Source organism: Thamnophis elegans, chromosome 3, assembly GCF_009769535.1.
Source record: "Thamnophis elegans isolate rThaEle1 chromosome 3, rThaEle1.pri, whole genome shotgun sequence".
Lineage (NCBI taxonomy): Eukaryota > Metazoa > Chordata > Lepidosauria > Squamata > Colubridae > Thamnophis > Thamnophis elegans.
The window spans coordinates 102,647,973-102,673,645 of NC_045543.1; the positions used below are offsets into that span (position 1 = coordinate 102,647,973).

At 36.6% G+C, this 25,673-nt stretch overlaps 1 protein-coding gene across 1 annotated transcript in view; it reads left to right on the top strand.

Moving 5' to 3' along the window:
* SLCO4C1 (solute carrier organic anion transporter family member 4C1) overlaps window positions 1-25,673 on the top strand; it is a 39,606-nt gene that overhangs the window by 11,458 nt on the left and 2,475 nt on the right. Inside the window, exons 4-12 of the mRNA XM_032214054.1 lie at window positions 8,845-9,039; window positions 11,125-11,221; window positions 12,569-12,690; window positions 14,405-14,511; window positions 17,996-18,140; window positions 20,601-20,796; window positions 22,801-22,954; window positions 24,102-24,283; window positions 25,032-25,096. Coding sequence (XP_032069945.1) covers window positions 8,845-9,039; window positions 11,125-11,221; window positions 12,569-12,690; window positions 14,405-14,511; window positions 17,996-18,140; window positions 20,601-20,796; window positions 22,801-22,954; window positions 24,102-24,283; window positions 25,032-25,096 — 1,263 coding nt within the window. The remainder of the gene's footprint in view (window positions 1-8,844; window positions 9,040-11,124; window positions 11,222-12,568; window positions 12,691-14,404; window positions 14,512-17,995; window positions 18,141-20,600; window positions 20,797-22,800; window positions 22,955-24,101; window positions 24,284-25,031; window positions 25,097-25,673) is intronic.

Here is a 25,673-nt window from a genome sequence, read left to right on the forward strand (position 1 = left end):
TTTAATACCTCTAAAGATTTTAATTGTAATACCCCCCTTTCCGAGGTAAGAAGCTGTCTGTAAGTAAATCTATCCTGTTTTTGTGCTGTATTCATATTTTCAATTGCATGTCTAGGAATTGCCCACATGGGTATCTTGTCATTTAATTTATATTGGTATTTCTTCCAAACCCGCAATAAAGCATTTCTCAAAATATGACTTTTAAAGTTCTTATCCAATTTTTTGTTGAATAACAGGTAAGCATGCCAACCAAATACCAGATCGTGTCCCTCAATGTTCAATATTCTATCATTGGTTAAATGAATCCAATCACTAATTACAGATAATGCCACTGCATCATAATATAGTTTTAAATTAGGTAGTTTCAATCCTCCTCTCTCACGTACATCTTGCATTATTTTCATCTTTACCCTCGGCTTCTTTCCTGCCCACACAAATTTGTTGATACCCTTCTGCCATTCTAAAAGGTTCGCATCTTTTTTAAGTATAGGTAACATTTGGAAAAGAAATAAAAATTTTGGTAAAATGTTCATTTTCACTGCCGCTATCCTGCCCAGCAAAGATAAGTGCAATTTCTCCCATTTTTTCATCTCTGTCTGTATGCTATGCCAAAGTGGTTCATAATTATGCTTATATAATTTCCCATTTGAAGTTAAAATGTTAACTCCAAGATATTTGACTTTTTTAACTACCTCACATCCTAGCATCACTCCTAATTCTTCCTTTTGTTTAATATTCATATTTATAGCTAATATTTTGGTTTTTCCTAAGTTTATTTTAAAGCCAGACACTTGACCATATTGATTAATCGTATTCATTAAAACCATACTGGATTCCTGCGGTTGTTCCAATATTATAACCAAATCATCCGCAAAAGCGCGGACTCTATATTCTTGCTGCCTAATCTTGATCCCTTTTAAACCATCCAAGCCCCGTATTTTATTCAACAATACTTCCAAAGTTATAATAAACAATAATGGGGACAAAGGACAACCCTGTCTTGTACCTTTTCCAATTTGAAAAGAGTCTGTTAAACTTCCATTGACTATGATTTGTGCTGTTTGCTGTTGGTATATTGCTTTAATTGACTGTAAAAAATTATCTCCTATCTGCATTTTTTGCAATATCTTCAGCAGAAATTGCCAGTTAACTCGATCAAAGGCCTTCTCAGCATCCAAAAATATAAACGCAGCAGGGATCTGGTTGTTCTTTCCCAAATATTCTAATGCATTAATAATTAATCTGACATTACTTTTCATCTGTCTCCCTTGTATAAAACCTGTTTGGTCCGTATGTATCAATTGTTGAATGACCAACATTAACCTATTTGCTAATATTTTAGTAAAAATTTTATAATCTACATTCAGTAATGAAATGGGTCTATAATTTTTGGGTTGAGTAGTATCTTGATCTTCTTTGGGTATCAAAGATATAAACGCTGTCTTCCAAGATGGAGGGACTTTACCTTCCGTTTGAATCATATTAAATAATTCTCTAAGAGGTTCTACCATTTCTAACTGTAAGTTTTTGTAGTAAACCGCTGTCAAGCCATCTGTACCTGGTGCTTTCCCTGGCTTTAATTGCTTAATTACCTGCAGGATTTCCCCCGAGGTTATTGGTTGATTCAATTTTTGCCTGTGTTCTTCTCTAACTGAAGGTATTTTCTCCTTGTCTAAATATTTGTCTATGTCTAAACCATTAATTTTATCCCCTTTATACAGTTCTGTAAAAAATTCCCAGAAAGCCTTTTGAATCTCTTCCTGTTGGAACACCTCCTTCCCTCTGTAAATCAGTTTAGATATATTTCGAGTTTTCCTTTTTTTCCTAATCTGATAAGCTAACCATCTGCCAGGTTTGTTTGCATTACAAAAAGTATTGTGTTTTGCATATAATAAATTAGTAGCTACCTGGTCAGAGATCAACATGTCAAATTGAGATTTTAATATGTTAATAGCTTCCTTAACCTTTGTATCGTCTGGTTTCCTTGTTAACTCCAACTCTTTTCTCTTAATTTCCTCTTCCAGTTCTGTTCGTTTTAGCCCTTGCTTATTTCTATGTGTTTTATTTATATTCATCAAAACTCCTCTCATATACGCTTTGCTTGCATCCCATACAAATTCCATAGATGTACCCTTATTCATATTCAAAACAAAATATTCAGATAGTAATTTTTTACAATCATTAATATAGTTTTCATATCTAAATAAATTTTCATTCAGTCTCCAAAACCTTCTTGCCTGCACTACCCTTCCCAACTCCATCCAAACTGGGTTATGGTCCGAAAGGACTCTAGCTGCAATCTTTGTTTTCTTGACCCTAGAAAGCAAATCATTAGTGGTTAGAATAAAATCGATCCTTGAAAGGGATTGATGCCTGTCCGAGAAGAAAGTGAAGTCATATTCCTCTGCATTTCTTTCTCGCCAGATATCTCTCAATTCAAAATCATCCATAATATCAAAGAAAGATTTGGGTAACTTTGCTCGCATCTTGGTATTTAGGCGGGAAATCTTCTTATCTCTCTTAGTATCTATCACTCCATTCCAGTCACCCAATAGTATACAGGAACTATAGTCCCACTGTACTAATTTAGCATGAAGATTTCTATAGAATCTATCTTGCTGTTGATTGGGAGCATAAATTCCCAAAAGTAATGTCTTTTTCCCTTCTAAGATTAAGTCTAAAGCAATATATCTTCCGAAGGGATCTGCTTCTATTAATTCAGCTTTCATATCTTTTCTTAAGTATACAACTATACCATTCTTCTTTTCCATAGCAGAAGCTGCAAAATGTTGACCAAGTTTTGAGTTGATCAAATATTTTTGATCAGTTGACTTGATATGAGTTTCTTGCAAACAAATTACATCGTTCTTAAACTGTTTAAGATAATGAAATATTTTCTTCCTCTTCTGTGGAGAGTTCAGTCCGTTGACATTCCATGTTAAAATCTTAGTTGTCATCTTTGGTTGGTTGAAGCATTTTTAGAGCTTCCTGCACGGCCTGTTTAACCTTAGGTCTAGCTCCTCCCACTGCTTCCAGATTTGTTGTTGTAGTTCCTTGATCGATGGCCGATGATTGTTGATGCTGTTGCCTCTTAGCTTGTTTCTCCATACGTCTAGTAGTCATGCGGCTAGGTCTTGGTTCCATAGCACCTTGCACTTCTAGAGAAGAGAGATGCTCCATCTTGTCTGGTGGTTGTGTAGTTTGCTGTCTATCCTGTCCTTCTTGTGGTCTTTCTCTAGGTCCAGATGGTGCAGGGTGTCCGGCCTTCAATATATTATAATAAAAATCTCGGGCTTTCCATACAGAGTTGAGGCGGTACCTTTGCTTATCAAATGTAAATATGATGCCAAATGGTGCATCCCATCTATACTGTATCTGACGATTTCTGAGTTCTTCGACCAAAAAAGCGTAGTCTCTTCTGGCTCTTAACATTTGAGGTGGTATCTCTTTCAAAACAGCCAGGTCTTGACCGCCAATTTGAAGCTTAGTGTTATAAGACGCTTGCAGTACCATATTTCTGAACTCTCTTGTAGTAAAATATATAACGATGTCTCGAGGAAGCTGCTTCTGCTTTGCCAGCCAGGAGTTAACGCGGTAAGCTTTGTCAATTTGACAGCCTTGGTTGGTCCCTGGTCTTCCCATCAGGCGGTCAAAAGCTTCCGATAGGATCTGTTTCAGGTTCTCCTGTTTCTCCTCACGCAGCCCCCTTACTCTTAATGCGAACTCCATTTGTCGGTACTGTATCATAATAATTTCTTTTTCAGCATTTTCCACTTTTTGTTCCACCACCTCTGTTTTCAATGTCAAGTTAGCATTGGCATCATTAAGAACCTCTAGAGTATCTTCCACTCCAGAAATATGTTCTGTTAATACAGTTACAAGACTCAGCATGTCGTCTCTAATTTTATCAACCTTAGCCTCAAATTTCTCATACAACTCCTGTTTAAGTCCTTTTATTTCACTTTTAATTTCACTTTTAATTTCTTCTTTCATTTCTTTTATTTCCTCTTTTCTCTCCTCTCTATTATCTCTAAATTTATCTTCCATTTTAATTGTCTGTGCATTAAAAGCCTCGCTTAGATTACTCAGAAAAAATTCTTTCGTTAACACATCCCCAGCAGGGGGCGTAGGAAGCGGAGGCTGCAGCTTTGTACCAGGCACTGAGGATGTGCCCCTGGAAGTAAAGGGTGACGTCTTCAAGTTAATATTTGGTTTTGAGGCCATTTCAAAATTTGTCTGCCTGCAGTTAATAAAACTCTATTGCCTAAATATGCAGCTTTAAGTAAAGAGGCTTTTATTTTGAAATTTAAGGCTTGGCAAAAGTTTCAGTGAGTAAACATTGTAACAAGACCGTTCAACAGATTCATCACCATTTAACTTCCAAATAAGCAAAGTTAATGAAGGAGTAAAATTCTTCTATTGTGAAACCAAAACATGTGATAAGCTATCTCTTTTGTTTTGAATTCTTTTGAAGTCTTGTGAGAATTAGCAAAAAGTGTTCGTTATTACCGGAGAAACCAGCCTGCTCGGCGCCATTTTAAAAGCCTCTGAGTAAATAATTTTTCGGAGGAGAAAAAGAGAAGAAGCTAAAATGTTGATAAGCAATTATTGTCCTCGCAGTAAACGGATTCAGCTCGTGATAAGATTAAATCAAACAAAACTTAGAGCAGAGTGGGAGAGACCTACTTTGTCCTGCACAAGGCAGTTGGAAGTTCCCAGCACAGACAGCCGTTCTGCCTTGGGCTAGCCCCCCTTTCCTTGCAAGCACAAAAGCTGCAAAAATCGAAGAGCATTTGCCAGCAAAACAGTTTCTTCTTTCCCTCTTGCCTGAAGGATAAGAAAACCTGATAAGACGTCAGATGGAAGATCCTCTAATCAGGTACGTAGCCAGGAATTCGGAGGCAGCTGATTTTTTGCTGCTTCCACCAGTAAGCTCCTCCCAGGAAGTCCGATTAAAAATGTTTTTTAAAAAACCTGCCTTCAATCTTCTGTTAAGTCCTTGAGGCTAGGACACCATTGACTACCATTGCCGGCTCCTGATTGGTTAAGACTTGAGCAGCCAGCTGGCGGGAAAATGCAGCCATTCTATTGGTTCAGAATCTGACAGCTCTGGTATAAAAGGGCTGTCAGCTGTCAAATGTTGCTGTTTGCTGGTTCGAGGTTTGCCCTGCATTTTGCCTTGTTAAACTGTTAATAAAGGTTGTGTTAGCTTCAATCTGCCTTGCCTCAGTTCCTGCCTGTCTTGTTCTCCCTACTTCGTTATTCAGTTTAATAAATAGGTTAGCATGCATGCACGCAGACACACACACACACACACACACACACGCACGCACACACACACACACCTGGCCACATCTGAGCCAGTACTTCTCTGTGATGTTATAATTCAACAATATCCTCAATTTTGCAGAACTTATGTAGCTTCCTTCCTCCATACCTCAAACTACAGCAAAACTAAAACTTATTGTACAGTTCACAGAAACAAGAGTGCTGAACACAGAGGCAGTATGTCTTGAATAGAATGCAAACTTGTTTGAATATATGTTGCATGCCCAAGACTGTAAATATTCCATGGATTTCATTAGTTAAGGCTTTTCACCCATGGTGTACATTTTTTGACTTGTTGCTATTGGTGTTTAAGAATATAGAACATAGAATGACAAAGGGACCTTAGAGGTCATCTAGTCCAAAACCCCTTGCTGGAACAAGAGACCCTATGCCATTTTAGACAAGTGGCTATCCAGTCTCTTCTTAAAAGTCTTCAGTGATGGAGCACCCACAACTTTCCAGTGATTAAATGTTCTCACTGTTAGGAAGTTGCTCCTTAATTCCAGGTTGCTTCTCTCCTTGATTTGTTTCTATCCATTGATATGGATGTTATAGACTGATCCAAGGTGTATAGTTCTTATCTTATTGGTTTTATGTTTAATGTGAACTATAGACTAACATCTTCGTTATCATACAAGATTCATATGGAACTGTATTATACTATATAATAAGAGCTGTCCCTTGAAGTAGAGCCATGGGTGGTGGTGACTCATAACATACAAAGAAAAAGTCTATATGCAACCATTATCTGCTGTTTAAATTTGGGCTACTCAAAACGTACATCCAGTAGCTGCCATTTGTGACCCTCTCAGCTGGTTCAGCTGGTTTCTGACAAGCAAAGTCAGTCAGGGAAAATTTGCTTAAGGACCACCTGGTTCACTTAACAACTGCAATGATTGGCTTAATAACCATAGCACTAAAAGATCATAACATTAAGTGTGGCTCACTAAACAACTGTCTTCTTAGTAATGAAAATCCCAATCGTGGTTGTATGTTGATGACTAATGTGCATTTGTTTTCTGTTACAATGAAAGTTGGCTATGGAAAGATAAAGTCCATGGATGTTATAGCTTTTATTAGTTTTGTTGGTTTTTTTTGTTACAAATAGATTGCTAAAGTATCATGTCTAATCTTATCTTCTATGATTCTATCAATGGGAAACAATCTTGTTTCTCTTTATTGCAATGAGAGTTAATGAATACTGAAAAAGATTATGCATAGGAGTTGAAAAGAGCATTAGCTAAATAGCTCCAGGATCATTATACTCTTTGAAAGGATATTATTTTGGGTTTTATATGAAATCATTGCTTTTAGAACCTTGTCTGGTGAAGCCCTGTATAATACTTGAATTAAATTGAAATAAATAAACAAACTAAGAACTATTGCATAAGACTTAAGAATTCTGGTTCATTCTAAATATTACCCTTAGAAGTCTTTGGACTTTGGTTGTTTGCAGATGTTTCATGGCCCAACTAGGTAATGTCATCAGTACCAAGGACTCCAGGGTGACTTGGAATCATGAAGGACTCCAAGGTTCAACCCTGAGCTGTATTATTCTCTTCTATTTTATACAATAAGCATCAGGCTGCTAATTACATTTCAGTGTTTAAAGGTGACCTGTTACTCAGCATCCAAATAGAATAAAAATATTTTAAATGAAGCTTTAGTAGACTTTCAGTAAGAGAAAGATTAAAGCTAGGTTCATAAATTGTACTAAACCACCTGGACCTTGTGGTTTGGGCAACAATGGTTTAGTCTTTCATGGTGTATAAATCAAGCCATTGTAGCTTGTTTTAAAAACCATGGTTAAAAATCTCCTGAATTGCTTTTAATGAAAACTAGCCTGGAAGAATGCTCATATGTCTCAAGACAGCCTTTTTCATATTTTAGCTTTGTGTAGCTGATGAAATGGGATAGAAGATGGTTGGAAAAGGTTAGAAGAAGAAAATGTGAAATTTTGGGATTTTTGAGGTAGTGTCACAATAGTGCTCTATACATTATCAGGAAGAGCCAATATAAATAAATTCCAGCAGGCAATATTGGGGGGAAGACATGAGCTCCTTTATAAACTGAGCTTGAAAGCCAAAGACAGACAATTTTGTATTCTTATACAGCTAGAAACATTTTGCCATAGATATGGGAGGAAGTATAGCAATCAAAAGTTATAAAATCAATCGCTCATCTTTGATTTTAAGGGATGTACTCCCTAGTGGTATGACTTATGTGAAATGTTGTCTTCTACATTATATGATTCTTACAATATAAAAGTCCTTGGATATTTTGTGCACCATAGTAATAGACCTGTTCTTTGGAAATAAAATATGTGGCATTGTTAACATGGTTACTATTGTTTGTTTATTCAATATAATAAAGCATTTGACAACAAAGATCAAAGTAAAATTGAACCCGCTTCTGGTTCAACTTTGACCATTCTCCTTAACAAAACAGACAATGTCACAAAATATTTAGCTTGCTTTAGGAATGAGTTCCATTCTTCAGATGTATTAAATGTCAGCAGCCTCTACTGGATGTCATTATTGCAATTCTAAGAGTAAACTGAATGCCACTCAAATAACCAAAGCCCAAGTGAAAAACTCAAAGGATTATCAACATCATTTAGAAAATCTTAAGATTTTCAATATAGCAACCAGCCAACATTAATATAAAACAATCTTTATATTAAGTCTGAGCACATTCAGTAGTGCTGAGAATTGGAAAAACATAGCATTCAGGAAATCCAAGGAGTGGAATGTTAAGATTAGAGGAAGTGTTGGGATAGAATCCTAACTGGGGTGTTTCTTTTAAAATGAGAGAAAGTTTTGCTGTGTTTAGTTACTACTCGTATCTCTTAATAGTGCATCATCTTCTTTCATTATTCTTTTAAGTATTGTTAAGCTATAATGGGTTTTGATTGATTTTGAATTAAAATGATCATTGTGGCTTGTAAATCATGGATTATAATTTAGCAGGATGAGTGAATCTGCTCAGTTATTATTTATTAATGAATTATGTTTAAAGACACCATAGCTACCCAAGTTATATAAAAACAATAAAGGTAAATTATAGTCTCAGTAGTTCCAGTGAGCCGGCTTCTAGTTTCTAAAATCTCTGAGTAACGATTGTTCAGGGATGACCAGTCGCCCCCAAATCTCAAGCGATTATTAAGCATTCTAACTGAGAATTTGGGGATTTGAAATCCCAGTGTATTTGGAAGCATTACATTAAAGAAAATGCACTTATTATATGTTGATTTTCCCCATATTGTCTGAAAAATGGCTCTTAGTTTTGAAACTTTGGAGAGGTTTTGAAATCGTATGACTGTTCTGATTGTGGATTATATAACTGCTGTGGATGGTATGAGATGGCAGCAAAGAGATAACAAAACTTTAACTCTTTGTTGCTATTAGCTAGATTTTTACAGCCTAGACCCAGTAGATTTATTTCAAACAATTGCAAACATATGACAGTTTCTCCTGTTAAAGAACTTCAATTGACTTACTGCTCCTATATTTCCAGACCTGTGTCCAGTACCTCTTTCTGGTGGCCCAACCAGGCCGTGCCGCCGTGGCATCAAATCTAAACTTTCCAACTACTTCTATGTTTTCTTGCTGGGTCAGTTCCTCTTAGGAGCAGGTGGAACTCCTCTGTACACACTGGGTACAACTTTCATCGACGATAGTGTCCCAAAGCATCAAGCTTCAGTCTACATAGGTAGGTATAATTCATTTTGATTTCTTGAAATGCCAAATTTACCTTGAGCATCTAGCAAGTTTGGTAATATTCATTTGTATTTTCTATTTGCTTATTTAACTGCTTGTAAGGGGTTTTTTTAGTTGGTTGGCATATAGGATGTGTTTTTACAGTTGCTTACAGTAGGGCTATGTTCATGTTCAGGAATATGGAGGATAACCTTATCCCTAAGGTCTCAATTCCCATGAAAGGGAGCTTCAGCCCTTTTCATGATCAGCACAAAGACCTGAAGGGGCCTCGTAAGTATGTTATACTGAATGCACTTGAAAGTCAGCACACACCCATATTGGGAACTTCCCAAGCAAATACTTATCTAAGTGATGTGAACATTCATCCATACGTACCTTCCCACTTCATACCTTTATATGTTCAATAATGGTAGTCCTTGACTTATGTCTGCAATTGAACCCCAAATTTCCATTTGTTAAGCAAGTCATTTGTTAAGTGAGTTTTGCCCCATTTTACAAACTTCTTTGCCACAGTTGTTAAGTGAATTGCTGTAGTTGATAAGTTAGTAACCTGGTTGTTAAGTGAATCTGGCTTTTGCTTGATTTTCCTTCTCAGAAGGCTGCAAAAGGTGATCACATGACCCAGGTTCACAGCAATGGTCATAGGTATGAGTCAGTTTCCAAGCATCTGAATTTTGATCACATGAGCATGGAGATGCTGCAAAGGTTGTAAAGTGTCAAAAATGGACATAAGTCACTTTATTCAGTGCTATTGCAACTTTGAACAGTCAATAAATGAACTGTGGTAGGTTGAGGACTACCTGTGTGCAAAGAATTAAAGCTGGCATGTTTGATGCTGCTGCTTACCCACTTCAAATCACAAGCATTTAATTGAACACCTGGCCAGAATTATGTTTTCTAGAGAGTGGGGTGGCACTTAGATCCTATTTTGGGAAGAATTACTTTTCACAAATGCAGTTGCTCCTTCTCAACTGTGTGAATCGGTAGATAAGAATCAGATGCTATGCTCCTGCAGGGTTGACCTTGGTTTCCCTTTCGTTTGCCTAGCCACAACCAGTCTCATAATCATTTTAGCCACCAGCATGTGAATACCACAAATGAATAACCAGCAAAAGTAACAAATGTGTCAATTAGACCCATCATTCATTAATGCAGAAAATTCCCCTTGCCACAGAAAACAACTCTCTGTTGGTCTATTAAGGCATTCAGAAAATGTGGCAAAAATTGTGAAAGAGAAGGAGGTTTCAGCATATCCCTTCAGTATATTCTGATTTTACTGCCTTCTGGTCTAGAGGAAGTTGGAAGCTTTGGAAAGTCCATTCTTCTTCATTAAGAACATTGTGCATTCTTGGAGATTCCTCCTCAGCAGGTGAACTGCAGAAAGTCTTTCTGCATTTTTATCTCCTTCCGGCAAAGGACGCACAAAATCTGAAAGAAGTTCATTATCCTAAATCGTTTATTTCCTCTGAGCAGCATTTGGCCCTTTTGGAGGAAGCCTTCAAATGAGGATCAGGTGTCAACAGGAGCTGATGACACAATTGATAAATGGAAAAGCATTTGCCTGATGATTCAATAGATTTATTGAATGGGTAGATTTAATCTGAGATATTTATATGCCACCTTTCAGTCTCCAAATATTTTTCTATTGACTACAGAATACAGACTAATAGAGTTGGAAGATCCCTTGGAGGTCTTCTAATCCAACCTCCTGATCAAGCAGTAGACCCTATAACAGGGTTAAGGCTAGGGTAAGGTTGAATTCAATGTCTGGCATTTACCATAATTACATTTATGTGATTAAGATTCTTTGTGTCTTGAAAATAAGTTGTATCATTTGTCTTTAGCTGTATGTTTAATGCATTTTTAAATGAGATGGCATGCTGGGAAGAACCATGTGGAAACTGGGCCATCCTCCTCTCATTCTAAACAGTGTCTTTCCTGCAGTAATGTACTTAGGATGCATGAACTTAACATTCTCAATCTTGTATCACCTTACACATTTATACAGTGGATATGGGATCCATCATGCATTTTTTGTGCTCAATATTCAAAATGCAAACTATTGTCTTCCCTGCAGGAATTGGATATGCCATGTCACTGCTGGGTCCTGCCATTGGCTATGTTTTAGGAGGACAGTTGCTGAATGTTTATGTTGATTTCAATCGTAATATAAGGCAAGAACTTTTTGTTTTTCATCTGCATAAATAAGAATGTACAGTTTTCTTAATAGTAAGACATCATTTTGAAAAGCATTATCCTAATAGTTCATACAGAAATACATATAGTTTAGTTACCTATAATAATTTTAATGGGTTTGGTTGATAGGGATGGGGGGGCAGTGGTAGGATTTCCACACCTATTTGGGAGAACCAGTTGTTAACTTTCTAAGCAGTTTGGAGAACCGGTTGTTGGAAGAAATCTCATTTTCTTTTTTTTCTACTTTATAGGGCTAATTTTGTAAGGAAGGCAGGAAGAAAAACCTTTGGTGTCGTTTCTAGCCTAATTTTTAACCCCCTGCTTACAGAAACTGGCTCGCTGGTTAACCCTCATTACATTGTAACAGCTAAGGCGAAGTGCCCATTGACGTGACATTGAGTTGGCCATGCCCACGCAATCACATAACCACCCATCCGTGCCTACCCAGCTGGTCATTAGGGTAGAGAACCGGTTGTTAAATTATTTGAATCCCACTACTGGAGGAAGGGGTTGTTTTTAATAACCAAGCAATAATTTGTATTTGGGAAACCTGGATTAAAACACCAGAGCAGTCGTGAACAATGAACAATTTTTAGTCAATTTGCTAGATGTGGATTTTGATTGTTTTATCTTTAAAATAGGCCTATTTGGTAAATAGATATACATGAAACCATTTATGCTGTGAAAGGCCAACCAATTTAGTTCATGAAGCAGTCTGGTTGCTTGAAGCTTCTTTGGGCCTCTGCTGTGGAAGAAGGATCCTCTTAGCCTTCTTTTCTCCATTGTTAACTAAGATGCTTCTAGGTTTCACACATATTAAGGTAGTTCCAGACTGGGCAGGTTCAGGGTACACTGTAATCAATCCCACTACTTGTAGTGAAGCTACACATTTTGAAAGCACTTCAGTCAATGTTGTAAATTTCTCAAAACCTTTTCTTGTACCTTGAGTTCTGAGGAGGAGAAAGAGAGAAAAGGTGCTGTTCTCTTTTGCTTTACCTTCATAAGTATGGTGCTCATATTACTAGGCAAAACTTATAAAGTGGTGCTACTTTTGAATCTTCCTTGAAGCAAAACACTCCTTCAAGCTTTCTCTAGTCTTCAACAATAATATTTACTCATTATTAACTGAAATATATTCAATTTTCTATTTTGTAAAACAGCACTAATTTTTTGTATAACTGCATAAATGTGGGAAGAAGTCAGCACAGTTGTAATAAATAAGCTAAAAAGTATATTTTATCATATAGAATATGTTTGCAAAAGTATTGTTATTTAATTCATAATACCTCTGTTAAATATGTGTTCACTAAATAATATTATTCTAGTGTAGACCTCACTCCAGAAGATCCACGCTGGGTTGGAGCATGGTGGATAGGCTTTGTGATATGCAGCTTCTCTACATGCCTTTTAGTAGCACCATTTTCATATTTCCCAAAGCATTTGCCAGGTAAATAAGTATTTTAAAATAAGTGATTAGTATAATACTAAATATATTGAGCCTTAGATAAGTTGTTAGGATTCCTAAAGTTACAGTGTAAAATATAGAATGAGTGGATGGATGGATGTACTATAATAAATATTCTGGAATTTGCAACTTTCATATAGCTTATCACAGTTTTTAATTTTTCTTACTGCAGTAGTATAATTGTATAAGGAGCATTGGGTACAAAGTAATAAAGCTTCCTCTAAAAAAAAGAGGGGAGACAATTACTAAGAGAAGCACAATGTTCAATTGGATGTAGACAAATGAAGGCCAAGCACTTATTTCTAATGCAACATATGTATTGAATTGCAATAAAAATAAGGATGTATGAGGAAAAACTTGATAGTCTTTCAATCTTTGATAAGATGATCCTTTCTTATATGTCTTATTCTTTAATCAATGCTTGAAAAAAGAAATTGCAAGAATCATTTGCAAGTCTTTCAAAAAGATGCGAGAAGTCATCCCTTCATAATGTCCTGAGCTAAGGCAGAATTTTTCTGTGGCACAAGATCAAAGTTCTTTAAGGCAAAGCTTTATTTCAAAATCCCCATTTCTACTTTTCAGTAGACAAAACCGGTTGAACAGGCATAGGGAGACTCAATCCATTTTTGGATATTAGCAAATCCTACTTCATTACAGCTGGTATGAATAAATGTGGTGATTCCAATCTTAAATCTGCTTTCAACAAACTTAAATACCTTCCTATACATATTTTTTATCTAGACTGATTTTCTGAAACTATTTGTCATTAAGATACCAGTGATCTCAACAGGCAAAGGAGGACCTAGACTAGGAGTATCAAACTCACATCGTCATGGCGGCGTCAGGGTGTCATCATGTGACATATCATGACCTTTTCCCCCTTCACTAAATTGGGTGGGGGTGGAGACAGCATATGACATGTCCGGCCCTTGGGCCGTGAGTTTGACACCCCTGACCTAGACAATTGGAAAGAAGGATAAATGGGTGAGAAGGGGATACACTAATTGTTAACTTTCTTGACATCTGTAAAAAATTACAGTGCAAATCTATAAAAAATAAAATAATAAAATAAAACTCTCTAGTTGTACATGTATATGAACTTACTTTTTCCAGTGTCAGGTTTTCCAATGGCAGCAATGTGCTAGAATCAGTTAGGAGGCAAAAGCCTTCCGAATGTAACTAATTAAAGTCTTGTCAATTTCAGGCAGCAGAGCAGAGCAAGTACTCTTCAATTAATTAAGGTTACAAAATAGAGCTTTTTAACTTGCCCTTAGCACTTATTAAGGAAATAGTGTGCCATGGAGAACAGTTGTTATGGAAGAGATACTTGAAAAGCAATGTTTGATTTTAAGGCTATGCCTGTCCGACAAAGGACATGAGGACAAAAGGGAGGATTGTTGTCCTTTTATTTAGATGCCCATCGTACCACATGGTAACTCTTTTGCTGGAAGTCTGGTAGCCCTGTTAGTGTATCCTATTAGTGCATTCTTCAAGAGGATGAAACTATTTTAAGTGGGAAATGTCTGACAGAAAAATCATCTTGAAACCATAAAGAATACAAATTTGTGTCCAAGCAGACAGACTTACTAAAGTTACTTGACCAAACATTTAAAATTACAGCTGATTTCCCCAGAATGTATGTACTTCTTGCAATTACAATTGCCTTTTGTCAAAAGTAAATTATTTCTTTTTCTAGGTACAAACAAAATACGAGCAGAGAAGATTTCTGAAGCACATCATGATGGAAAACAGACTTGTGAATATACTGGGAGGAGTGTTACGGACTTTCTTATGACTCTCTGGGTAACAAAAGCCACACATTCAAATCAATATCTGTAGTTAATTTGAATCTGGCCACATTTGGGAGTAATTGTGTCAATAATACTTGCAAGGCCTCATTAACAGAATGCAAGAAGGATAATAGCATTATTCAATGTTTGAAATGGTTAGATAAGACAGTAGTTTACATTCAAAGCAATAAATGATTAAAGTCAGATTCAAACATCAAGTAGTGTAGATTTCCTCACTATCACTTACTTGAATAGTGATTTTTAATAGCCAAAGAGTAATGAGTGGAAAGAGAATTGCATTAGTATAAGATGCTTTGAGAAGGAAATGAACATGCTGCTCCTAAGCTTCTTCAAGTCTCATATAACTCAAGCCCATGGTCATATTTTATATGTAACTGAGGTTTAGGCAAAAGTGATTGCCAATCAGAACAATGAGATTTATGATGAATTGGTGAAACTTAAATAGAGAAGATTAAGGGATTCATCTTCAAGAAATTAAAAGACACTTGCTCTTGGGGAAGACATCACCCTACCAACAAAAGTGAGTATAGTCAAAAGTATGATTTCCCCAGTTGCAATGTATGACTATGAAAGTTGGAGCATAAGAAAAGCTGAGTGCCAAAGAATTGAGGCCTTTGAACTATGGTGCTGGAGAAGACTCCTGCAAGTTTCTTGGACTGCAATGCAATCAAACCAGTCAATCCTAGAGGAGATCAACCCTGACTGCTTTTTGGAAGGCCATATCCTGAAGATGAAACTCGAATACTTTGGTCTGTGACCCGACAAATGCGCGAACGACAAAAGCGCACCGACAAAACCCTAACCCTAACCCTTTGGTCACCTAATGAGAAGGAAGGACTCACTGGAGAAGACCCTGGGAACAATTGAGGGCAAAAAAGAAAGGGATGACAGAGAATAAGGTGGCTGGATGGAGTCACTGAAGCAGTAGGAGTGAGCTTGAATGGACTCCAAAGGATGGTAGAGGACAGGAAGGCTGGAGGAACATTGTCCATGGGGTTGCAATGGGCCGGACATGACTTCACAACTAACAACAAATGTCTGAAGACCTTTTATGGAGAAGATGGAACAGAGTTGTTTTATATGATTTTAGAAGTGAGCTCTAAAACCAATAAATGGAACTAATAGGGAAGCAGATTTGGCAAAGTGTTAAGAAGAAATGCCTAATTGCAAGGTCTGTTGTAGGACAGATTATTGAGGGGTGATTGTGATGAAGATTGCTTCTGTTTGAAAGGTTTAAGCACAGGACCCCTGCCTTTTGAGTCGATAGATGTTTGGATTTTCATATATGTGTGCTGATTAAAACAGCTGCCACAAAGATGTGTCCAATCACAAAATACTTATTAACTAGAAAATAAGCAAACAAAAAACTGATGAGATTGCTCCCCATTATCTGTCATCCCATAGATAAAACCCATCAATTCAAAACTTGTATATATATTTTTCTGGGAAGTAGTCACATTTCCCCCAAAAAACACTCAGGTGTTGCAGTCACCTATTTTTATTTCCTATGTATGCCTAAAGAACAAATACAAGGTTGATAAGTATTTTTTGGAAATCAAAATGATGCTAGAATCTGAGTTTATTGCAGATATAATTTCTTATTTTTAAAAAAAATAAAGATCTCAAAATGAACCAAAACATGAGACCAAAGCTTCTGACAAGTGCCAGAGGAGTTTGGCATTGGGAATACAGTTGCTCTTCATTAGAACACATTCCTAATGGGAAGATCTAGTTGGAGTGGAATAAATTGTTTCAGAAAGTTGTAAGGCATTTAAATAAAGACCATCTGTTAAGGATGGTGTGTTGCAAGATTCCTGAACTGTAAATGATGCTTTAAGCAAAAGACTGAACTAAATGCCACCCCTAGACCTCTTGCAGCTCTAAAATTCAATTACCCTTTGATTTTTAATAGATATTTGATCACTAAGGCACATTATTTGGAAAAAAAAGATAAGTTAAAAACATAATAAAAAGGATAAATGTATTAACCATGAATAATAACTTTTATTACCCAGTATATCTTTGCAGATTACATCAACAGCTCTAATTGCCTGTTCCAGTTTATGGCCACTCATCAGTAGCTAATAATGTTTGTTTTCAACATTTCTTGAGGGCCGGTTAGATACTAAATTAAATGATTTTAAAATTAAGTACCAGCTAAGGGATGAGTTTGACAGTTTCATCTCATTTCCTTCCATGCCCCTGCAAGCCTTGATAGAAATCATAGCCGTTGGCTGTTTTCATCAGCACAAGCAGAAAGAACTTGACACCCTCATGATGATTTCTTACTGCAACTGATGGCAGCAAAAGCTTCTGTTCAAGAAAAGAGGCAATGATAGCTTAATCTTACTAAGTTATTACGGGAGTGAGGGGGGTAACTCCACCTAATATCCTGGCTCCGTATGCTGTGCCTAGATGAGGAAATGACCAACATTTTTCTGTTTTCATGCATGCACTGTTGTCAAATCAGCCAAACTATATTTATAAAAAGTATATTTATAAAAGGAAACCTCCGACAACTTGTTTGTGGCCCATGAACCAGATTTCTACACATTTTAATATTTGAGTTCTGAAGCAATCACCTTTTGTGATGAAACAGTTTGAGAGTCTACTTTAAGAGATTTGTCAAGACTGTAGTAGCTCTATGGCCTGCAACTTGCTGAATTTTAAAAACCAAATAGAAAAGGAAGAAAGAAGAGAAAAATATTAGCTAATGCAATTCTTCATATATATGTACTGTATGTGTATACATTTGTGTGGGATTATTGTCATGGATTCTAAAAAAAAATCTGGTTAAATTGCCATGTTTCAGTCAGAAACCCTGTGCTTTTTCTACCTCTGTTTGACCCCCCCCCTTTGTTAACTTGTGCAAAAGTCAAAATTAGGCATTACTCACCTGTATCTTGACATCTTTATCTCTTGACAGGATCAAGGAAGCTAAAATAGTGGCTCAGATATGTGGAAAATCAACAAAAAGGGTAGTTGATTAGCAGGAGGGATTTTTGTTTTGTTTTGAAAAGAACAGAATGTTTCTAAAGTTTATTCATAAATATATCCAAGGTAGTCATATAAAAATGGGGGTAAATATTAATTCTAGAATGGCTTAAATGAATTTCAAATCTCAAACTGAATTTGAGTAGCTGAAACTCAGGATATAGATTCAAATAATTGGATTAATCAGCATGATAATAGGTAGACCAGGAGTCTTTCAGGTGAAATAGTCCACTAAGAAGATTTTTTTCTTCTTAATGTTCTCTTGTTTTTCATTGAAGAGATGGAGAAGGAGATAACATTTCTTACAATTTTAAAATGATAGATTGAATAGCAAAAGTGATGTTATAATGAAATGCATTCTGAAAAAATAGATCAATTTCTTTGTGCAATAATCTAAGCAGGCACTATGTATGTAACATAACATTGATTTAAGGAATTAACTAAAATACGTAGATGGAACTTAATCAACTCTCCTTTTCTAGATGCTACTGAGAAATCCCGTGTTGATGTTTCTTGTAATCGCTGCTGCATTAGAAGCTTTAGTCGCTACTGGTTTTGCAACTTTCTTGCCTAAATTTATAGAAAATCAGTTCGGATTTACATCTAGCTATTCAGCTACTTTAGGAGGTAATGTATTTGCTTCATTCTACACAAATACCCTTTTAATTTTTGTTAATGATGGGATTTAATACTTTGGGAAAAAAAGAAAACTAAACAATGGAAAGAAAGGCTAGAGTTTTAAGAGTTTTATTAGAAACTATCCTATTGAATTCTGTGGATTTTATGTCCAGAAAAATATGTTTTCTTTAATAAACTAATCAGAATAATTTGGGAATCCAAGCAATATTTACTGTTCTTCAGGTTATTGTCCCTTGAGGGGCACTGACTTGGCGGGGAGGTCTATGACAATTCACCATGGTCAATTCATCATGACCAACTCGCTGCAGGACAACTTGCCATGGCCAACTCGCCACAGGACAACTCGCAGCAAGAGAAGAGTTACACTAATATCAAAGAAATAGTGGAATAGAATTATTGAAGAAAGGATGCAAAAGGAGGGGCAGAATGAAATGTGAATGGCAAAAATTAAAATATTTTTATTTCATTTTAAATAATTAAATAGAATTGTTAAATTGTCCACCAGCAAGTTGTCCTATAGCGAGTTGGCCATGGCAAATTATCCTGCAGCTAGTTAGCCATGGTGAATTGTGGCAATGAATTAATTATGGCAAGTTGTCCCATTCTGGACTCAGGGTGGGGAGTGAAGGAAGCCTGGATCCTCAGTTCATAAAATGTTTCAAGTAGGCCCTAATAATTTCATATTTGGTTTTTGCTTAATGGTTATAACAGGATTTTCTGATTTTTAAAAAATATTTATTTCCAAGCTTGCCTTTCCATTTATGGAAATCAAATTGGGAAAAGGATGCAGTTTCTAAAAAAAAAGATCAGAAACTGTTAAGCAGATCATCCCCATACAACTCAAATCAATATGAGGCAGCAGATAGAAAGGTGGTATCTCTTAGGATGCAACATATATTGTTGTAGCTTCTATTTGGATTGGCTTCCCACAAAAAAAGAAACCCTACTTAAAATGGATACTTATAATTTGAGACTCTAGCACTTCATTGGGGAGAAGAGTGGTGCTCCATGCAGGCAGTTAGAGTCTGTCTGGCTCTTGAACCTTCCTGATTGTGATACCTGTTTGAAAGATGGCTTAAGGGAATGGAGGGGGCCTCAGGTAACACTGCAGAAAGAACCATTTGTCTTTCTTTCTGGTGGTAGTAGTCAAACTACAGCTCTACAATAGCACTGTGGTCTCCTGGCTAATGTAACAACACCATATGCTAATGATAATGAATGGGAGCATGTAGATTTATTTTTGCAAATGATTTTTAGCATTGTAAAGCAAAAAGTGCAAGATTTAGCACATGTATTTTACACGTCAGATTGTAATGTACAAATGAATAATATACTTCTGATAAGGTTGACAAAAAGAACTATAGATTTAAGGAAAACCAGGTTTGAAAGTAATTAGGTTGCATAAATCCAATATAAATATTTCCATCTGCAAAAAACCCAATAATAATATTAACTAAACAAGTGACAATGACAAGGATTGGCCCATCTTTTCACATCTGGTTCTGTGAACTATCAGTTGATCTTTTTTAAGCACCCTGAGCAAACAAAAAACATTTCTGTAAAATGGCATTTCAGTGCTGTGTTCATTGTTTGACACCCTTGATTAACAATTGGTTTACTGGGATGGCATCTTGAATGGAAGGTAAGGAGCCTGGAACTGCCTCCAGTTGCTCTTTCTACCTGTTTTCTTGTACTTAAAATCAGGAACATGTTACTGAGTGAGAGAACATGCCAGTCAGGAGAGAAGTACAGATGTGATCACAGAGGATCAGATCTTTGGCATTTTATATCTTAAAGCTGATTCACACATGTGTAATCTCATGAAACAACCAGTTAAGTGAACTGGCATAATTATTTCATATATGAAATGAAGCTTTAATAGCCAAGCACATGGAAAGCAAAAATGAAATTTGTTTGTGCCAATCAAGCCCATAAACTCTGAAAGATGAATTTAATAAGTATTTAGAGATTATTTAACAGTGGGGATATTGGTGTTTGTACTTTTATCACACCGTAGTAACTGTATTTTCAAAAAACCATTGAACTATAAACTGGCCAACTGGATACTTTTTAGCTCAGTGTGTTGTGCAAACACAGTGTGAGAGCTAGGTTTATGGTTCAGTGTGTCATATAAATTTTGAAATTGGGTTAATTGATTCAGTCATATAGATATGCTAAGCTTGTTTGTGTGACACAGCTATATAAGTAATCAGTAACTGCATGAAAATGTATTTTTTTTCACAGATTAGCATTCCAAACCCATTTCTTTTTTAGTCATAATTAATAAAAAAATAAAAATGCACAGAGATATAAAAGTAAAAGAATGATTGCTTATCATAACAACAATATAACCATGTTTAGTTCTCTTTTTAGTAGTGAATATATTTATTGTTTTATTTTACGTGAAATTATTACTTTGATAACTGTTTTCCTTTATTTTCTTGTTAGGACTTGTCTTAATCCCAGGCGCAGCAATTGGCCAAATCATAAGTGGTACCTTAATTTCCAAGCTGCAAATGAATTGCAAAACTATAATCAAGTTTATTATTGCTACTTGTACGCTGGCACTACTATTAAACATGGTGTTTGCATTTGCTAAATGTGGGAATGAACCATTTGCTGGTGTTTCTGAAACATATAATGGGCAAGTATATGATTAAAAGTATATGTTGAAATATATAACGGCCACAGGATGGGGAATTAAATCAAACATTCTTCAGAATTCATTTTATGCTTTATATTTTTATACATCTCAGACATGAAACATTAAATCAAAATTGCTCGTATTGATGTTGATGAAAACAGTATTCATAATATATTTCCATCACACTATCTATGTGGGAAAAGTGGCATCATGCAAAGCATAGAAAACAAATAAGAAAAAGTAGAAGACATAAGACAAATAAAACAACTACAACTATTCATTATACTCTACATCATCAGAGCTTATTATTTTCGTGAATCCATTCACTTTTCATTTGCATGCTTGTTTTGTAAATTAGTTCTCATTCCTTCTCCCAATGACACTACAGGTAGTGCTCAGTTAACAATCCCCCATTCAGCATCCATTCAAAGTAAGAACAAAGCTGAATAGGTGGGAGTTATAATCAGTCCTCAAACTCTTTAAAAGCTGCCCCAATGCTGGTAGTCCTCAACTTACAATTAAGCAAAACATTTAAGTGAATTTTGCCCCATTTTATGACCTTTCTTGCCACAGATGTGAATCACTGTTGTTATTAACTTAGTAACATGGTTGTTAAGTGAATCTGGCTTCCCCATTGACTTTGCTTGTCCAAAGGTCAGAAAGGGTAATCACTGGGATGCTGCCGCCATCATAAATAATAGCCAGTTGCCAAGCATCTAGGTTTTATCAACATGAACATGGAGATGTTGAAATAGTCATAAATGTGAAAAATTGTCCTAAGTCACTTTTTTTCAGGGCGGTTGTAACTTTGAATGGTCACTAAATGAACTGTTATAATTTGAGGACTACCTGTATATCCACAGTCATGTGATCACAATCTGGGCACTTGGCAACTGGTTTATACTTATGATGGTTGCAGGGATCATATGATCACCATTTGTGACCGTCCCTGCTGGCTTTCTTATTGGAAAAGTTGCTCAGGTATGTCTCCCTCACCCACACACTCTCCCTGAACCTTGCTGCACTCACCTCCGAACCAGCCACTCGTCCATCCTCACACACATTCCTCCAACCAGCAGCACCTACTCCAATCTCCACTATGTTCATGCCATGCCTCCCCTGCCACGCACACACTCATACGCCACTCCAGGGCGTACCTCCCTACCTGTTCACAAATGCGAGCTTGCGCACATGCTCACTTTGCTTGCAAGCCCCACCTCTGTACATGTGCACAGCCTTCCACGCATGTGCTTTTGGTGAAAAAATGGCCTAAATAGGATGCCATAGAGCCGGGCGCAGGTGGGTGGGGGCCACCTGCGATTTCCGCTATTGGTTCGGGTGAACTGGTCCGAACCAGTAGAATACCACTCTGCAAACCTTCACAAGCCTTGCTGTGCTTGTATTGTGCCTTTCTGGCCACTTGCAGATTCTTATACACCCTCTCCCACCCAGCAGCAGCCATCCCAAGCTCTGCCTCACTCATGCGACAGCTCCCCAGCCACCAATTCATCCCCTTGTCCCCATCTTGTTGCAGCCACCAGCTGCTTGATGGCCTGCTATGCTAACTGCCTGAGACTTGCAACTTCCTGGTGGCTTCCCCACTGAGATTGCTTTTTGGAAGCCAGTAGGAAATTATGAGAGGTGCTCACTTAGTGATTCATGAGCCTCAATTAGCAATGGTAAGATGGACTGTAGGTCTTGTCATTGCTGAGTGATGTGATCATGTGACATGTTTTATGACCACGTTGCTTATCAATAAAACTCCAGTCTCAATTGCCATCTTAAGTCAAGGGCTACCTAGAAACCATCTCCATGAACTTCAGTATTCTCCCATTTCTTTACAAAATGAAGAATATAACTTTTTTAAAAAAAAAAATTCTCACGCACATTGCAGTGACTTTAGAAATATTTAGCTCCAATTGTTCATGGTTATTAATGAATGAAAACATGCTATTATGGAAAGTTTATTCTTTATTTCATATATGTATTATTTCTCTGTTTCAGGACAGGCATGTTATCAAACTTAACAGCACCCTGCAATACCCATTGTAGATGTTTGCGTTCAGACTTTTTGCCCATCTGTGGTGCAGATGAAGTCCAGTATTTTTCTCCATGTTATGCAGGATGTACTGCTGTGGTTCCTCAAAAGCATGGAAGGGTATGTTATGCTATGAAAGCGGATGCTCACTCTACATCAAATCTAAGTTCTGAATGTTAAAAATGACTTAGCCATGTGTCTGGTTTAAAATGTATCAATCAGAATAGAGCTGGAAAGGACTTTAGATGTCTTCTAATCCAGTCCCGAGCTCAAGCATACCATTTCAAACAAGTTGAACCTATACCATTTCATACAAGTCCAGTCTCTTCTTAAAAACCTCCAGTGATGAAGCACCCACAACTTCTGATGGCAAGCTGTTCCACTGGTTAATTGTCCTCACTTTTAGGACGTGTCTCCTTAATTACAGGTTGTTTCTCTCTTTGATTAGTTCCCATCCATTGTTTCTTGTCTTGCCTGCTGGTGCTTTGGAAAATAAACCAAATCATTATAATTATCCAATTGGTATCATTAGCAATACATTGAACTTTGTGCAAGTCAGTAGCTAAGTTGGACTACAGATAAGAAATCCAGTAACAAGGGGGCATAGGAAGACAAATGAAATATTTATCCTTAATAAGGGCATGACTTGCTAGACTAATCACTGAATAAGAGCAATTATATTAAGAGCTGCAACATTATTTCAGTTTAGCAGAGAATAATATGTAACTCAGTGTTGAACTGTTGGTTTCTTGGTGTTATCTAAATTTGGTTGTTTTCCTGTAGCCTGATAACCAAACATCTACAGGAAAACAACCAAGATCAGAAAATACCAGGAACTTAATGTGTTCTTAATATTCTCTGTTGACATAAATGCAAAGTGGAGAACTGAAGAACAGCTATTTGTATTTTAGAGAAAAGATCCACATATGGAAATGGATATCATACCTACAATTTAGATATGGCACCATTGGTTTATTTAAGGGCCACTGAACGGGCTGAACATACAGTATATTTTGATATGAAGGTAGATCTATGATCACCAAATGTTCCACAATTACTTTTAGAAATAGAACTCTCTTGCTACAAGACCAATTTTTATTTTACAACTGGCTGAATAGTTAGTTATTCAGTCTTGCTATATGTTGTCTGTGTATATCTGTAACCTTTTGAAATCAATTTATTTTGCCGTTGAATGAATTTTCAATTAATTTTGGACAAATTGGTTACTTATTTTGTTTATCTGTATTTTTTAACGCACGATTTATAGCACTACAGCAATTGTTCCTGTGTTGTGAATCCCATACTTGAAATTGAGAATACCTTCCACGGAGCCACTTCTGGAAAATGTAAATCTAAGTGCACAGTCCTACCTTGGTTCCTTAGCTTCTTCTTTTTTGCGGTTGTTTTTACGTTTATGGCTGTTACACCAACAACTGTGGCCATTCTCAGGTAGTTATAAGGCTACTTCTATTTTTTTTTAAATTTTGTAAAATGGAATACAGTGTAGGATTTTTTTTAAAAAAAAATGAACTTGGTTCTTCTATCATTCCTTTGCAAACACTCAAAACTATTTGTACAGTGAGAAAATTATTTCCATAATATGCAAATGAGAAAACCTGAGTTTGCTTCCTGGTGCTAGGGCATTCTGTGAAATTAAATTGACAACCAATGTTGAAGAAAGTGTTCAAGAATGCAGAGGTCAGCAGTAGATTCTCCACAAAAGTACTGGGATGTCCAGCTATTTGAAACATTGAGCTGAATATATTCAAACAGAATTTCTAACTATAGCTAAGAATTAAAATATAACCAAAAAGAATAATAGAATAACAGAGTTGGAAGGGACGTTGCAGGTTTTCTAGTCTCACCTCCTGCTCAAGCAGGACATTCTATAACATTTCAGACAAATGGTATAGAATCACTTCTTAAAAACCTTCAGCATTGTGGCACCCAAATTTCTGGAGGCAAGTCATTACACTGATTAATTGTTCTAACCGTCAGCATAATAGTCTTGCATAATGTCTCTATAGTGATATTTCCCCTGAAGACAGTTTTTCTTTAGTATTAGTTTTGCCTTCTGTTTGAACCTTGCAATTTCAAGAAATAAATTGCATAGTTAAAAGAATAGCAATCATATCATAGTATCTGTTGAAGGATAGTATATATCATATTAAATGTTGAAATTAACTTTGATTTACAGATGTGTGCCAGAAAATCACAGATCATTTGCTTTAGGTGTTCATATGCTCTTTCTACGAATTCTAGGTAAGTTTAAAACTTCACGAAAGAAATTTCATGGTAGGAATAATATTATAAATCTATATCTATCTATATCTATCTGAGAGACCGCCTCCTGCCAATTACCTCCCTGCGTCCCATCAGATCGCACAGGGTAGGCCTCCTCCGAATTCCATCCGCCAGTCAGTGCCGACTGGCGACTACGCGGAGGAGAGCCTTCTCAGTTGCAGCTCAGACGCTATGGAACAACCTCCCCGTGGAGATCCGTACCCTCACCACAGTCCAGGCCTTCCGCACAGCCCTTAAGATCTGGCTATCCCGTCAGGCCTGGGGATAGGATTTATTCTCACCCCGCCCGAATGTTGAGTGAATGTTGTGTTTTATGGTTAATTTTTTTTACTCACGTTTTTCTTTTCTTTTATGTCTCGTCTTGCACTCCCTTCCCCCATTGTTGTAAGCCGCCCTGAGTCCCCTCAGGGAAAAGGGCGGCCTATAAATGTTCAATAAAATCTTAAAAAAATCTAAATCTAAGGACTATAGATTTAAGGGGCAGATCAAATTTGACCAAAAATTTGAAAGTGGTTCCTGTTGACCATCATTTTTT